Source organism: Prinia subflava, chromosome 2 (assembly GCF_021018805.1).
Source record: "Prinia subflava isolate CZ2003 ecotype Zambia chromosome 2, Cam_Psub_1.2, whole genome shotgun sequence".
Classification (NCBI taxonomy): Eukaryota; Metazoa; Chordata; class Aves; order Passeriformes; family Cisticolidae; genus Prinia; species Prinia subflava.
In genome coordinates, this window is record NC_086248.1 from 107,504,188 (window position 1) to 107,521,975 (window position 17,788).

Here is a 17,788-nt window from a genome sequence, read left to right on the forward strand (position 1 = left end):
AATTTCTCTAAACATAATTGTGGGAAATATTTCCCACATATTTCCAATTAGTAACATAATCCACAGGAAACTTGGGAAAAAATAATACAAAGGCTTTGAAATGTAAAACTTAAACTTTTTAAAAAGGCATTCGTAAATAGCAGTTGAAATCCTATGTACCGTAGTCCTTTTTGACTGTAGGAAAATTACATCCTTTTTTCTTTAGGCAACAGCTTTTTTGATCCCAGTGAAAGAGAGAAATGTATTTTTGAGAATAAATCAGTTCTTCTTGCCATTCCACCCTCTCCATCTGTAAAACGGAGCTTCTCTGAAATCTTGGGAGCATGTTGTTTCTATTACCCTTCATAATAGGTGAAAATGAGCAATGTGTTACCCATAATGTCTGTACATTGTGTTTTTCACAAGTGTTTTTCCTTGGGCTTTCATGATGGGATTGACCACATGTGAGTATAACACCTATCAGTGCACTTAGTGTGAAAAAGACTTATAGAAACCGACAAAGGCAGTAAGAGATTAAGCTCTACTTATGTAAAGTACTGAATTCATTTCTTTAAATGTTTTTTTTTTTCATTTAGAAACAATCACACTTTGTTTGGATCTTCCTTTCCTCTATTGGAAGAGACTGGGTTTTAATAAATTTTTAGAAGAAAAATGCTCAGCACTTCATCACCTTAGAAACTGAGTTGTGGGAAGAGGAATATTTGCAGAATATGAATCCATATTCACTTTTATGGATTAGAAATCTTTGGTATGCCTGCTTGGGGCATGTAAATAAATATTGATTAACCTGTGCAATGTAATGCTGTACTCACCTGCCTTCCTCAGGAGTCAGGGATGGGTTACTGGGGCTTCCTGAAGGCCCCAGACTGAAGCACAGTCAGGGGCACTTTTTGAGCTGCATCTGATTTAAGGTCTTGTCGTCTTGCCATCCACCACCAGCTTCTCATTGCCCTGCTCTCCTCCCAGAGGTTGCCACTTGAGTTTGTTAGGAGAGATGTATGAATGGGCACTTGCTATTTATTTCTGTCAAAATTGGTAGGCTGTAGGATGCATTTTAAAACAGATGTTGAATCCAAACTGTTTCAGATAGGTTATACCTGTTCAGCTCTGGTCAGTGCTAGCCTGGGGGAGATGTTAGGTGGAGGCAGCCTGGGGACAGACAAATGAGAAAAGAACTTCCTTAGCAGGTCATGTTTTAGTCCCAGGAGCCTTTCTGGTGACAAACACTCCACCAGGTAATTTTCTCAATCCATTCTTGCTTTTCACCACTTCCTCAGTGTTCAACTATGTTCATATTTTACAAATTTTTATACATTGCTTGTTGCTCTTTTTTCTTTTTTTTTCTTTTTTATTTTTATTTAAGCATAAAGTCTATTTATTATATACTCTGTTCAGTGCCAGATGAAATGATTTTCTTTTTCTTGGACATTAAAAAAATATATCCCTTTGCTTGCCAGCTGGTAATTCCTTGAGGTTTTTGCTGATCTGTTTCCATTTTGAAATATGATGTATTCTCCATCATCTGATTCTGCTTTTCCAGCACTAAGGTTTAGAGCATCACTTGTTCATTTGAAAGACTCATCTGTTTCTTCTCTTGTACCTTTGTAGATAAAGCAGCAAATATTTTGTTGAACTTTTCTCTTCTTCTGCCCTGTGTTGACTTAATATGCTCCCACTTAATAGAAGGATTTTGTCCAAAGGGTGTCACTTTTGTAATACGCCTTTTTCAGCATGAGTCACTTTTTTCTTATGCTGTTTCTGAAAAAGCTTCCTTGCTGTTCTGAAACTTTCCTGGCTGGGTTTAGACAAATTAGTTAAAACACAGAGTTAAAAGTACTTCTTTTACATACTTGGAAAATGCAACATTTCAACCATTTCAGTAAATTTAACAATAGTAAGAAGTTTGGCTTGCTGTACTTTTCTAGCAAATAAAAATACTTTTGCTTTATGTATTTGTCTTAAAATCTGATCATGTGCAGTCAATATATCTTTAATCTATTAAATTACTTTGGCATAAAGATTTAGCATCTGCAAATATTTTATATTGAAGCATGGGCTGCAGATGTTGGGTTTGGTTTTGTGTTGCCTCCTGCTTCCCCGTTCAGTAGCTGTGTGCTGCGGTAGGTAAGGTTTTCAGGAGAGGCAGGGAAGGAAGGGAATTTCAGAGCAGGTGAGACCTTGTCTCTTAGAATGAAAAGGAATCTGAAATAACTGCAAAGTTGGACACATGGAACAATTTCCTGCGTGGGACGTGCCCTCACTTCCTCGTTCTGTTTTTGTGAGAGGGAAGCCAGCCCATCCCTGCAGCTGTTGGACAGATAACTCAAATATATTCATGGGTGTACCACGTGCTGGAGAACTGCTGCTCCTTCATCCCAGCAATGGGCACTTTACCTCGTGAAACAAACACTGTGGCTTGCCTCTGCTTCACCTTGCAGAAAACTTGTAAATTGTGTTTTTATGCTATCTAACATCTGGTTTTATTTCCTCTGACAGAGCTTGCTTCGGAAGATACTGAGGATGGTGTCTCCACCTAATTTTTATTGCACTTCATTTTCTGGCAGTAACACATAAAATCAGGTGGTACATTGCTAATTTCCTCAGCCCTCCTGGTGGCTCTTTTCATGCTGAACAGATCCATCAGTAGCTTGCCAATACATACTCGGTGATCTTTGGTTGATGCTTTAAAGTCTGGCAGATTAATATTAAAACACAGTATTTAAAGCATGTATGGGAAAACCTGGGAAAATCATTTAACAAGTTGAACGTCTGAAAAAGGCCCTCAAGCCTTTTTATTACTGGCTATAATTTCTTCAGAGAAATTATATTATCATGTTACAGTTGGCAATCTTTAGGAGTTCTGGAAGCTTGAGTAGTCATTGCAGTAGTATTGACCTCTTGCTGTAGGATCTGATAATTACAAACCGAATAATTCAGCCATGCAGTGTTTTGTACAAGGTGTGGATGAGTTCTTTTTTCTTTCCACCTGGGGAAGAAACAAAATCCCAGCACTGACTTTGTAGAACCTCAGAGAATGTCCCCAACTCCAGCTGAGGACAAGCAACGACAAGGCAGTTCTCCTGAATTACTATCATAATACCAATTCTTTATCATTATGATTATTGATAGCTCAAGGTAAGAGCTTGGTAAGGTAATAATCTTTATTTGCACCTACTTACCAATGATCAGGTGACAATAATATGTTATCTTGTGGCACTCTGTTGGTGTGGCTAAGCCATAGGAAGTGTCTTTAAAAATTTACAGTTAAGAATTAATTGCCTTTGGGTAGATTGTGAATTATTTTCACCTCCCCAATTAATATGGCCACTCACCTTCCCCAGCCTGAAGAGGCATAAAAGGTTATTGCAGGTTGTTGCAGACATGGGTGTTTCATCATCGCTTGCTCACAATGATTTAAAAAATACCCAAGTTTTTAGAATAATCCTTTACAACAAGAGGGTGAAAGCAGCTTGTTGGAATCTCAAATTATCTTCTTATTATCTTAAGCAAATATTGTGCTGCTATTTCTGTTGTTCTGAATCAGTCCTGACACAGGCAGGGACATGGTGTATATCCTTTCAAAACGATGGTGAGATTGCACTGTTACTTGGAGACTTAGCCCCAAGGAAAAACTTGCTTTTTGCAATTGTTTGAGCTCCAACTACATGACTCTTTTCAATATGTGGGCTACAAAACCTCCTACGGAATTGGGATCAGACCAGCACAGATTGACAACCTAAATTAAGCTTAATTCTCTCATGCAATTTAGGCCTCTTTTTCAACATTGTACCTGATAGAGCAGTTCTCCGAGACAAGTTCAGATGTAAAGATTAAGTAATTACTGCTTAGCCTGGCTGTGGGTGATGAACTGAAGGCTCTGTTTGCACTGCAGCGTTCTTACGTTGCTAAAAACATGCAGCTCCTTTACCTCTGCAGGTACTTGGTTTCTGAAGGAGTTGTCTTCATTAATTTATTTTAATCTGTTGATTTGGGTGGATCGCTCACAATTATGTGCTTTAACAACAGTGTGTTAGTGCTTAATTTGAAAGTCTCCGGTATCATACACAGTTCCATCAGATCTGAAACTCCTTAATGTTTTTTATGTTTTCCTAAGGGTTGAATCATTCACAAGTATTTCTTGTTTTCTTTTTCCTGTCATTTCTCAAGTTTAATATCCTGTCCATCTGCATCTGTTAAGAGTCTGAAATGCTGCCTTGATGTTGCATCCTAGTTTCATGAGTTGTCAGGCCACATTTATCAAAGCATTGTTCTAAAGGTTTGTTCTCTGCTTGCACCTCTTTGCTTGGCATGGGAACCTCTCAATGTGATCTAAATGTGCCTATAGCTTATTGATTGAATTTTCAGATAACTGCTTCTCTTCTTCCACTACAACATCGTAAAATTAAACACTCTTCCTTTCAGGAATTCCTCATACATAAACTCTACTCCTGAAAAAAGCAAGCTAACAGCTTGTGAAAGATTATTTAGATATAACTCGTATGCAGGTTATAAAAGGGGGAATTTCCTCCCTTCTTTTGGGAAGTCTGACTGCATCTTAGATTGTCCAGTTCCTGCTGAATTTGTGTATGATTTAGTACAGCTATCTTTGAGGACAGATCTTCTATTTAGACCCCATTATAGCATTGCCCTTGATCTGCTGCTCCCTTTTTACTGTTGCAGTGACCCCAGAGATCTTTGAAAGCAGGGAATTTAAAAGAGCTAGGTGATGTTAGCTGATGGCTAAAATCCTAGTTTAATAAGAAGGATTTATTTCTTGAAACTGTTCAACAATTTTAGGATATAAATTTATAACAAAGTACAAGCTTTGTACAATTTCCAGAATCAAGAAGTTCTTACCCAGAAAAAAGGTCAAAAGTGGAATATCCTCTTTTTCCCCCTCTGACATTTGCATCATATTTCTTGAGCATTTCGAAGAGTGGGCTTGTGTCATGATTTCCTAGAGGGATTCTGCTTTTGGCTTCTTCTGGAGGTTTCTCTCAGCTGTTCTGCTCCATTTCTGAATCAACTGTTGAAAAATTTTCCTATGATCGTCAATTCCTCTTTTTAGGTGAGCTCCTGATTAATCTCATGACAGTCAAACCATTCATTCATGACCTGTTGGTGCCTAAAACCTGCTGAACTAGAGAGCTGGAGGAAGACCTTGCTTTGAGCATTACCCAGGAAATCATTATTTCTGTGCAACTTTGCTGTCTAGTGAAGAAAAATTTGATTATTTTTCCCTTCTCTCCTCCCTCTGATTTTTTTTTTTTTTAAATTTCCCTAGAGAAATGACACCTTCTTCCCACCCCAAAAACCCCCTGGAGATTCTCAAGAAAAATACGTAGAAAAGTCATACACATATCAAATTGTAACTTTGTCTACTTAAAAGAATGAGAAATGTACAGTGTTAGCTGTCACCAAAATTCCTTTATCCTTTGATAGCCGTCAGCTATGGTGGAATAAATACCTATCCTGACTCCTGTGTTTATACAGGTTGAGGCATTTAAGTACTGGAACAGTGTCCCTATGGTCTGGGAAACTGTGCATTACTTCAAATCATTGTGCACCTAGACATGCTTGTAAATGAAAGTTAAATTAATGTTGTATGACAAATATCTCTTGCACTGCATGCTCATTTGCTTAAGTGATTTTTGCCTCTTGCTATTGCTGAATAAGAGGAAGAAGTCAAAATCCTGTAAATCATTGATGCTAATAGTATAAACAATAGGAAAACATAAATTTCTTTGGGATCAGAAAGACAAAGGAGGAGAATATACTTCTAATAAGCCTGGAAAACATAATTTTTTCCTTAATACAGTTGGCACAGTGTATAGACCAATGATTAATTGGTCATAATTACACTCAATGCTGTAGATACTAGAACTTGCTTGACTTAGTGCAGAACACTTAGTGATTTTCACAAAGAACTTAGAGAGGATGGAAAATATTTAAGTTTTCCTGTCTATTTTAAGACAAGATATTTCACATAAGCTTATGTGTGGTTTGTTTTATTTTTTCCCACAAAATCTCTTGGCTGTGCTTTTGCATTCTGGAGACTGATGATACGTCCTATCAATTTTGTCACAATGCCAGAAAAGGCTTCCAATGACATTTTTTGAGTGGTCATTGGGATCGAGTCTAGTTTTTTTTTAACTATAGACATCATCTAAGACTGGAATAAAATTCTCTCTGTAAGAACAGAGTAGGACAGTGTTCAGGGAAGAGGGAACAGTAGAAATAAACAGTTCCTATATGTTCATCATGGAGCAGTTTTGGAGTTTTGAGTGTGTGAGGGCTGCAGCTCGGCTCCTTCCCGCCCATCCCAAAACCCAGCCAGACTCTGAGATGTTTCTGTTCCAGCTCAGCTTCAATTAATTCTGACCCTCCAGTCCACATCCGTAATCCCAGAAATGGGAAAATGTGTCTTGGGCGGCCAGTTGTCCACTCGTGTCTGCTTTAATGATGCAGCACATTTGGAGTGCTGTAACTGAATACAAACCCACCATGCTCATCTCCAGCATCCCAAGGACCTTCTGTTTATAAGGACTGGTTTTGTGCTGTTCAAGTGATGCAGTTTAAAGAAGCGAAAGCACCCATGTAGGAGCCCACTGATTGTAAAAATGATTACAGCAATAAAAAGTATTTATTTGGGTTTATTTACTCATTGGGGGATTTGCAGTAACAATTCACCATCTAATATGTGCTTCTTTCAAGGCTTCAGGAGGTTATGAGCAGATGACTGTGCTTGACTGACCACTTTGTGCTGGGTTTTGTTCTATTTACGTTACATGTCTGGTTATATTTTCAATTTGCAGAGTCTGTGAAGTGTTTGATGTCTTTGTATAAACAATTTGATTTCTGAAAAGATGTTCTGAATTAGATGGCATTGCTGTACAACAATACACTAACAACATTCTGAGATCATTTAAAGTCCTTTGTTTAGTAACACAATGAATGTCATTAGACTGTTACAGTAAGAATGTGAACATTAAAAACAGCTTGTAAAAATGAAGAGTTTTTGAAATCTAGAATTATGGGGGATATCAAATTGGAGCATCTGCTTCTGTCTTTAATTTTTGAGTGAAATGTTTTCCTATTGATTCTTGACAAATGTGTTTCCCATCAAATCAGGCATTCAAGTTTCAGTTTTGACAATCGCACCTCAAAAAACAAATTTCAGTGCAAATTTTGAGAGGGATGTTGAAAGCATGAAATTAAAAGTTGCCGTTCTTTTTGTTTGCCTTTCAGTTGTTGTACTTAGGAGTCACGAGTTGCATCTTGCAGCCACATTGACTGGAAATGCTTCATTTCCACTAAAATTAAAGCGAGTATTTTCATGGAATTGCATGTCATCAGAATAGAAATAGAAACTTCCATAAGAGCATCAGATCTGCTAATATAAACTGTGTACATTTTTCCTCCACTTGCCCCTGTTCCCTGCAATTATTTGTATTGGCATTTAGTCTCTACTTGTCCTTTGCTGCTGGAGCAGCCAAAGTTGTACTGAGCTGCTCAGTATAAACATCATCCACAAAGCTGCACCATGTGAAAGCACATGAAGCATAAATACAGGTGTAGCTCTACCAGGTGCTGTGCAGCTCAGGAATGCAGGGGAGCCTGCATGGGAGCTGTTGCTGGTATCACATCCAGGACCTAAGAAAAATAGGAGGTAGTGAGGCTTGGGAGGGTCTGTGCTTGTTATCCTCTGACTCCCCATTTTCCTCTTGGCCTCTGCTACTTATGCTTCCCTGTGTCCTATTCCAAAGCTGTTCTGATCGTGTGGCAAAACTGTTGCCTTGTGGCTATGGAAATATTTCCAGCTGTACTGTCTACCAGAAGAGTGCTCCAAAGCTCAGAGGGATCAAAATCTTCCACAGGGAAACCTTGTCTATTACAATGTCTATGCACTATTTATATGCGTTGTTTTTCCTTTGAAGTGCTACAAATGTTTGGTGTGTTTGTAAAATTTTAAAGATCATTTTAACTGTTCCAGTGTATAGTTTTGAATGTGGTTCATTATTTTGTTTTTTCCCTACTGTTTCAAGATTGGCAACTGAGACAAACAGTGCCATTCAGAAGAAAATAATTACAAACATTCTCCCTCCTTGAAAAACAGGTCTATACTTTGCATCTGTATCTCTATATAAAGTTTTGTAGTCAATAGAAAATGATGCCAGTTAACATGGAGCATTTGATAATTTGAATTTTCTTGATGTTTCGACTACTTGTTTGTTGTTGTTAGTGCTGAACCATGAATAATTTACTGGCTTTCACTTTATAATCTGCAGCGTCTGCTAACTTTGAAGTTCAGTAATCAATTTAAAGTTTGCTGGAGCTGACTAATGATTCACCAGAGATTTTTGTGAGATATTTTGTCATCCATTTAAAGCTTGGAAAGGTTTGCTGTTGCAGCCATCTGGCAATTCTTGGTTCTCTGGAGGAAAGGGAAGCCTTTTGATACAATAGATCAAAGCATTCTGCTCTTTAAGTGACTGATACCTATAAGTAGCTTCGAAGTTTCTCAAAATGCTTTCACAATGCCTGTCTCCTTTGCCAAACTTTTGCATTCTAGCTACAATACAATATTGGCCACGAATTACATTTTAATTATATTTGAATCATTATTTAGAAACTTCTGTTTGCAGTTGATTTACAGATCTAGGTGCTTTATAAACCAAAAAGTTTTAAATTTACCAGACATTCTGTTATGATTAATAAAATGGATGCTAAATTTTGTTGCTCCTAGTGCTAATGGTATATAGGTAAAGGGACTCTCAATAACTGTACTTGTGCTATAGCATTAGCCTGAGATAAAGATGTACTCCTTAGACCGCAGGTGATGTAAAACCAGAGTGTAAACCATATATCCCACTATTCCTAGAATTAACTCTGTTAGCAGTTGGAATTCTGAGGCTGGGCTTTGCAGATGTTCAGCAGTGAAGAGCAAATATGGAGAGAGTGAGTGAGGACAGGAAGTGAGCCCTGCAGCATCCCTTGAAAGGAGCCCAGCCTCACTCTGGATGGTCTGTGCACATGGGAGGTTTTTCTGGGATCAGGATCTTGTTTCTGTTCCATCAGACATTCCGGATGTGCAGTTGCCATGACTGCACATGTCCAGTCCTCTCACAGAGTGGGTTCATTGCATCACAAATGCACCACAAGCAGCCAAGTCAGAATGATGAAATTGGCTTTTTTCTCACACGTTGTTTAGTTAGAGGTGTCTGTGTGAGGATTGGTGCTGAGTTATAGTGGCAAAAAGGGAACCCATTGGCTTGTAATGCCCCATATCTGTGCAGGACAGCAGGCAGGAGGGAATGGGTGCCCAGTGGAAGCTGGGTCTGTTCATGCCATTCACTCTTCCTTGTGTTAGTTCATTATCATGATTGATGGAGCAACGAAAGAAAATAACCTTTGTATGTCACACTGTCCTCAACCAAAACCTCTCAAGGAATTCAGAAATAGCTGATGTGTCTTGGGATGTGGCCTGTATCATCCTAACAACTGTTTAGTACTATGTGAGCCTTCAAAGTACCATTCAAACCATAATATTGGCTAAATGACAGATGTGCTAACTACCAAATATCCACTCACAAGTCCTTCAAACTTGCTGTTCTTTACGTTAGGTAGCTTGGAGAGAGGAAAAGACTTCTAGGACGTTGAATTTTTAAGTACTTCATAAATTTAAAACACCAACTAGATAATCACCGTGGTACCAAATTTTCAGAAAATAGAATGGTCTGAGTTTGGTGAAGGAATAGATAATTTTTCACCCACTAAAATTTGCTTGAACTCAGATTTAAAAGTATCTGCATTTAGATAGCAGAAGAAAATTCCACATATGTGAGCTTGTCATATAAACATTTCAGTGAGCTATCCAGGATAGGTTTGGTGTTGTTCCTTGTTAAGTCTACAAACAATGACAAATTTGTAATTCTGTACTTCATAAACTTCCACAATTTAGTGTTCTGCCTGCTGTAACTCTAAATCAGATGCATGTGCTTACCTGATTGTTTATCTCCCCATCTGCTCGACATGTGCTTCCTCGCAGCTAGAGTTCAACATGTTTTTTCTTCCTTTTTTTTTGTTTTTCCAGTGTGGGAACTTTGCTGTCTTGGTGGATGTTCATATTTTGCCTCAAGGTTCCAGTAAAGACACCAGCTGGTTTTCAGATCATGAGAAAGAGGTACAACAAATATCAATTCTACTTCAAAAGCATATGGCTGTGGAGAAAAAGTTGGATTGCCTTGAACCGTTCAGGATTTTTCAGTATTAGGAGAATATTGCTAGTTACACCTACCCATCAGTGGTTGCTGTGGGACCCCTGAGTCAAACATATGTGCTTTTTAGGTCACTAATGACCACTTAAAATTTGCTTTTTTAATTTTGAAACTCTGTGTGTGTGTGTGTGTGTGTGTGCATATATGCATGCATGTATGCAGTGTGGATTCTTCTGACTTAACTTTTAATTTAAAAAATATGTTTCTCATAAATGCTCGTCAGTCATCCTGAGTGATTTAAACCAGATTGTTACAGGTATCATTTTGTTGGTGAAATATCTTCCTATTAATTTTTTTTGTTCTGAGAAGTGTAAATTATGTTGCATTTAGAGGGTGCAAAAAACCATTAATATGCATGATAAACAGTAGTAGAACTGTTGCATCTTGTGAAAAGAAACTTCCATTATTTTTAAGTGTGTCATGTGTACATCCTGATGAAATTGTGGCAAATCAGTGCAGCAAAATTCTGCCTGTAACTTTCATCAGATTGTAGAGAAATCACAGAGGATCTTGTGCTGAGTTCCTGGCGGGAGCTTTCCCCTGTGTGTGGGAACTTGAGAAGTTCCTATTGAAAGCGAAGGCAGGACGTGTTTGGGATGCCTGTGGACTTTCCCGCAAGTCTCCGTTACGGTAATTTTCAGCAGATAGCTTCCCTAATAATGCCATCATTAACTTGTCACTGCACAGCGTCCCCAGACATCTCAGAGTCATACATTGAAATGAAATTAAAAGAAACAATGTATTAATATCCTCAGGGAGCAAAGGCAGAGTGTTTAGCAGCATGTGGTTCATCAGATTCATGCTTTATTAAGCAGAGAAATAAGAAAATAGGGAAAATATTTTAGATTTCTTTTTTATGACTAGATGAATGCTCATTACCTTTTCTGTTTGTAACCAGTTTTACTCTCCTGGTTATCTGAGTTTTAAATGTTTTCAAAATGTATTTTGTAAGACTGCCAAAACAAAAGAGATAAATTTCAGGAAATTAGGTCATGATTGATTTAATAAAGAGACATGACAGGACAGCATTCAGTGCATTTCTGTAACTGCACGTTTGGAGAGAAGTACAAAGGTTGCGTATTTTCAGCAGCTGAGAAGTGTGAGTCCTGCAGCTTTGCCATTCACTTCCAGAAAGCCCTATGTGGAATCTTTGAGGGGACAAAAGGGCCTAAAGAATGATTATTCCAACATATTTTTTATGAGAGCTTTTACATGTTCATCACAAGTGGTTTTCTGCATTTTTGTTGTTTCCAAACTCTGGAAAATCCTCATGGTGGTGCAGCCCTCTGTGCCTGTCTGTGGGAAATGTGGATGCCTGTGTACCAAACACAATTCCTGCTGATCCCCTGCTTACCCTGGGTGAAAGTCATTGGCTTGGGCTCAGGGATGTTGTTGTGCCAGTGGCCTTTTGGCTGCTGGCTCCTCTTTGGAGCACATGCCATGGAGGGCAGCATGGAACCACACCAGTGCCCAAAGCATGAGATGGTGTAAGGAAATGCAGCTGGTGTTGGAGTGACCACTGTGCCACAGTTGGATGTAGAGTGTTCTTGGGATTGCTGTGAGGTGCTGCAGTTCTTTCCTTCTTTCTGCTCTTCTAGCTTCCCTGCCCTTTCATTCATACCCCTTTTTCCCTGAAATGGCAAAGCCAAAGTTTCATCTTTGCTCTCTGAGGTCCCTATGGTTCTTTGTGTGGAGCCGTTTAAATAATATTTCCATAAGCCTAACAAGTAGAATATGTTCCATGTAAATGAAGGAAGTGCGTGGTAATGTTTATTGCTGTAGAAGGAACCAAAGTCACACCAGGATTCTGCTGCTTTTGAGACCTTTTTGTTCTAACCTGAACACAGGCCCATGGAGGAATGTGTAATGGGAGCACTTTAATGAGTTAAACAGAAGAATAAGCAAATGCAGTAATTTATAATTGTGCTGTACAAGAGAAAGGAAAATGTATTTTGTGCTATAAAGAGAAAATACTGGTTGTAATTGACTAATGTATGTGCCTTGCTTTCATTTAGAGCAATGCATTAAAAATTTGTTGTTCTGAGTACTTTCTACGTTAATCAAAAGGAAATTTCAAGGCAAGATAGTTTAGTTACTACTTACATAACTTTATCTATTACCCTAAAATATTATAGAGGTAAAATTATATGTTTGTGTATCACAAAGTATCATTGCTGTGAGCACATAGTTATGAACAATGGAAAATGAGAATACTGAGGGAGAAGTGTCAAATATGTGTGTGTGTGTTATAGTAGCTTAAAACTTATTCTGGTATTCAAGGGATGAATTTTTGGTTTTTACTCCAAGTATTATTTTTTTCTGGGTACTTCTGGCAGAAGGTTTTGTTCTTCCTGACTTGTGCTTTGTTGAAGAAAATATGAAAGATAGGAACAGTTATGTTTAGGAGCAGAAAAATCTACATTGATTAGAGCAGTTAAGTTGCTATGACCCAATATGCTCAGTCGTCCCCCCACCCCCAAATTAAACAGAATTGAAGCAAAATATCTGTTGTAGTTTATAAGGATTCTTGCAGAAAAATAGTGTCATGACAATTCCTGAGATGATTTTTACTAAAATTTTGCTTAAATACCTAACGTTGTGATACATTTTTAACATGTATTTTTTCCACTTTGCATGCATATGAAACTAATTTCTCATTAAAAAAAGTTAGTATTGTAATAAAATGTATTTCATCTGCCAAGTAAGAAATTCATAATGTATTTTTTCTCTTGTTCTGTACAAAAATGGTTTGATTCCCCCTCCTTGTTCCCATTCAGTTCCTAATTCATGTGCTTCTCCTCTCAATGTTTTTCCTTGTAATGGGAGAGGGAGTAATTTTGTATTGATTTCTGCTGTGTGCCTGTGGGCATTTCTGTAAATTCACATCAAACCAGGCCAGTGGTTTCTCTTTCAGGAGGTCTGCAAGCTGCTGGAAGAGGTTGTTGCTTCAAGGGTCAAACACTACTTGGAGGCACCTAAACACCGTGGTCAGTGGAAACCCATGGAACATGGATCAGCTGGGCCTTTGTTTCTTACCGGTAAAAAAATCATTTAACTTGGTGTGAAATAAAGTGTAGTGGAAAACAGTATTCTTTCTTTTTTCTGTGAGAAATTTACCATCAGGAAGGCCTGAAATTGTTGATGTTTTGGTCTGGAATTACTTCAGCTACGTAAGTGAAAAAATCAAGTGGATTTGAATTTTCTGTGTTGCTTAAAAGTGAATGTAATGCTGGTACTGTTAGTATTATTGGTACTATTAGTCCAAGAGCCTATCATTAGAACTAAAAAAATAACTTATGCAACCCTTGGTCCTGTAAAATTGTTTGAATCTTGCTCGTTAGTTAAGTCTCCTTTCCACTCACACATTTCATTTAGAATTTTTAAATACAGAAATATTATCTTTACTTCTCCTTTTACTTTAGGCAATCTGCTCAGTCTTAAAAAGTTGGTGTGATGTGGTAAATGACATTTGTCATTTCACCAGTGCTACTGCAGGCATGGCAGCAGCATCCATGATCTTGGGAGTGCAGAAAAGAACGAGATTAAGAGCCTTCACCCATCTGAAACTCACTTTTTGTGTGTGTGAAGGTGTTGAGGCCAGTGGGTGCCATTTCAGTGCACCCACATTTTAAACTAAAGATCATGATCACTGTAGCTTGGGCCTTACTGTTAGATCAGCTTTGGGGCTAAATGGCTGCCAGTTTTTATCTAACACCATTTCATTGTTAGCATAATGGTGGGGTTTACAGTTGATAGGCTTATCTGTTGGTCTTATACCAGCAATTTATCTTTAAGTAGTTCTTAGGCAAAAAATTACTGGTGTTTGTTACTAGCCTGGAGCAGGTTATAATAAACTTGTCGCAGAAAAGGGGCTGCAGTAGTAAAGCTCTGTGCTGGCCATGCTTTGTCACATTTCCTTAAATACACTGAGATCTTGGGGTATGACCTGCAATGCATGTGATCACATACTTACATTATATCATCAGTATACTCATAAATTTTAGAATTCAGCATACATGAACAATTTCAGTTGGGAGCAAGTTCTTTGCCTCTTAAAATGCTTTCCATTATTGAAAAGGTATATTCCTATAGAAAGCTGGTTGATGGTTGCAGTTTTACATGCTATTGTCAGTGATAAAACACAGGTTTTATGCTGTATGGTTGACTCATTATTGCAAAATTTTAGGCATATATGGGAGCCAGGCTCTTCTGTCATGACATAGGCTTTTTCCCACCCCTCAAGAACACAATACCACATGAGCAAGAGGTGCTTTAGGCCCAAAGCATTTCCAAACCCTTTTCTTCCTTGCAAGCTGTAACTATATTTTATCCTTTAAAAATATTATTATTGTTTGTCAAGCACATGGACTTTGAGACCCTTGTACTTTTGTGATTATGAGTGAACATTACAGATGGTGGGATCAGAATTTCTAAGACTTGTTGAGGTTTTTCTGTGCTTTCTTTTATCAAGTGTTGTTATTATTTATTTTTTTAAGTTTCCTGCCTCAGTAAACGGCTTTGAAAAAATAGTGATCATATAAGATAAAACTGCCAGACACAATAGTTGTTTTATATGATGCAACACTATACTGTGGGTATTTGTGAGAATTTAGAGTTCCCTACTTTCTTTCCTATCATGAACTTTTCAGTAAATATACTGGTGTGCTGTCCCAGGGTTGGGAACTGATCTTCTTGACTCTTCCCCTTGTTTCTTGAAAATTAAAAACGTAGGGATATGCATTTGAGGAGGTCATCAGTAATATCGGTGACAGTTTTAGATTAAAGGATATTTATGTTGGATGGGGAAGAATGACTGTTCCATCAGTTTTCTGCAGTTAATCTCACCGTCATTAATTAACAATAAAGAACTAAAGGAGGAAAACAGGCTGTGATAATGAACATTCATGTTAAGCTTCATTTCCAAAGCCAACCCCTTCTTTTTCTCAGCCTGCTTTGCTCAAGGCTGTAATTTGTAAGAAAGGAGTGCTTTGTTCAAGTCCAAGAATCAAGTTTCTTCAAGTTCCATTCAAGCCTGTTCTGACCTGGGGAGGAAATAACAGAATAGGTGGGTGTTCACTGGGGCAACCGGCCCTGCATCGAAGGACTGACCCTCCTTTAGGTGAGCCACAGGGCCAGGAGGCTTTACCAGTTCCCTCTTGTGTTCTGCCCTCCTCTCTGGGATCACAGGTTCTGTTTGTAGGCTGCAGGGAGGTGGATTTGTGTTTTTCACTCAAATGAAGTGCCACATTCCAGGCCAGTGCTTGGCTGGCAGTGTTTTGTAGCACACACAGGAATGCACGAGCCTGGTACTGGGAAAAGGCTTCAGCTGCAGCTCCTGTTGCATTTGGAGGTTATGAAGTTCTGCGTTCTTCAAGCTCTGTGTAGGTTCTTTTGCTCCCAGTTACTCAATCTGTGTGGAGTTTCATAGCTGTAAACCCCCTGCTCTTGAAAGGAGGTGTGTATCTACAAAGGGGTCCTTCACATGATCATTAACTGCTTACTTACAGTTTTCAGTGTCCCAGGGCTGCATTCCACCCCTGGTCACAGTTGCATCTTTTCGAGTCAATTTGAATTTGCTGTACACACTGCAGGATGTATTCAAAATGTCTTGAGAAGAGAATTATTAGACCAGTATTAATAAGATTTTAGACTACCTTTAATGTCCAAGCATGTTGTATTAAGTTTCATTTCAGAACTAGAAGCCAAGCTACCTTAAGACTTGTTATGACTTCTACTTCCTTACTGCTATAACTATTTTGAAGAGAAAATTTTCACCTATCCCAGCTTCTTTTTAGTGTTAAAATTATATTGTGCTTAATATTAATATTTTTGACACTACCTTTCATTTTTGTGGCACTTCATGTGAATGTCCATGCAAGTTACTTGTTAATTTATGTTTCTTTTTCATTTGAGTTACACCCACACTGTAGTGTGTGGTGGGTCGCATACCAGCTCATTAGGAAATCTGTGGGTGTTACACATAGGAGAAGAAAGAAAGAAGGAAAGAATGGAAAAATGAGAGAAAGTAGCCAAGACAAGCAAGTTCTTCCTATTCTTCCTTCTGTCTGAACAATTTCCACACCCTTCCCAAATGGCCAGTATGAACAATTTGCCAAAGTAAGCTTTAATTTAGTCTTTGGACATAGGCTTTGGTATAAACTCTGTTTCTTGTGTTTAATTAATGTCCAAGTGTGTTTGACTTTGGTTTATTTTATTCTTTTAAAGAGAAATTTAAAATGGGGTGGATTTTCAAAGGTTGAATTTTGCCCACATCCAATCTGCATGGCCAAAATCATGCAAGAAGGCATCGGCCAGGTATGGCTTGTGATTGCATTATTTGAGGTTTCATGTTCCACAGAAAGTGTCTGGTTTTGATCAAGAGCAGTGAGAATTAAGAGGATACTACCAAGGTCTGAGTGGACATATTAAATACAGGAGAAATGGCAAAGGGAGGACTGAAAACAATAAGGAAAGAAGGTAAGGTTTACATGGGCACAGAGGAAACAATAAGGAGAAGTGAAAAAAATATGGCTGATAGAAATGTCAATGTTAGAAATGGAGGGAAGGAAGAAAGTATATTGTAAACTGACCTTCTTCCCCCTCTTGAGGGAGGAAAAAGTTAACTGTGTTTTTCCTACAAGTAATTTTCAGATCTGCTCTCATTCCTTCCCCAGCATCCTTGCTGTTTTTCTTGGCTTGAGAGTGGGACATTTTTGCTCTGATTTCAGATCTTTTTATTGTACAGTCTCTTCTGCAGTGAAAATAATTAGAGAGCATGCTGTCACATGGCACAGTGAGGTCCCAGCTTGATTTTATCTGCTTTCCCTGGGATTCTGTGTATTTTTTTAATATATTTTTAACTTTCTTCTCTCATGAAATGGGGCTTACTGTGATCATGTTTCCTGAGTCCATCTTTTCATCCAGTTGCTTTTTGCAAATGTGGCTGTACTTTATTAACAGGTAGATGTCTCAGAGTTGAAATTCTCAAACATTCACTTCTGACAAGCTTACTAAAATGAGAAACTGGAAGAGGTAGAGGAGCGGTTATGAGTAGTTCAGCCTTACAAAGATCTGGAGTCAAAGTTCATGTTTCATTTCGTATAAAGAGAAATGAGTAAGATGCAATTTCATAAGAAAATACATTTCTCTTGCTTATGAAACGATTTTTTTGGCTCCTGCAAGCACACAAAAAATATACAATAAATCATGATGGTAAATATTCCAAACTCTTTTGGCCTTGCATTTTAATTTGAACATGATGATGTTTTTAAGGGAAACACCCATTTCAGACTGCTCCAGTTTGCTTTAGGAGTGTTCACTCTTGCTGTAGGCCATAAATTGTGTGAAATGCTTGTAGGGTATGTCCCACATTAGAATCCTGTAACAGCAAAACTGATTTATTCCCACCCTCCCAGCTGTTAACTCACACCCTCTGCTGTGAAACTCTGGTTTGGTTTGAACCAGAATCTTTTCACTCACTTAAACAGCAACTCCACAGCACTTGGATGGGT

The 17,788-nt window shown here is 38.2% G+C and overlaps 1 protein-coding gene across 6 annotated transcripts in view; it reads left to right on the forward strand.

Moving 5' to 3' along the window:
• The window catches only part of SLX4IP (SLX4 interacting protein), a 71,818-nt gene that overhangs the window by 25,273 nt on the left and 28,757 nt on the right, over nt 1–17,788 (forward strand). For 5 of the 6 annotated variants that reach the window (XM_063391499.1, XM_063391502.1, XM_063391498.1 and 2 more), the window contains 2 exons: nt 10,094–10,183; nt 13,192–13,315. In XM_063391499.1, the coding sequence (XP_063247569.1) occupies nt 10,094–10,183; nt 13,192–13,315 (214 nt within the window). The remainder of the gene's footprint in view (nt 1–10,093; nt 10,184–13,191; nt 13,316–17,788) is intronic. The other variant, XM_063391503.1, reaches the window with a different exon arrangement.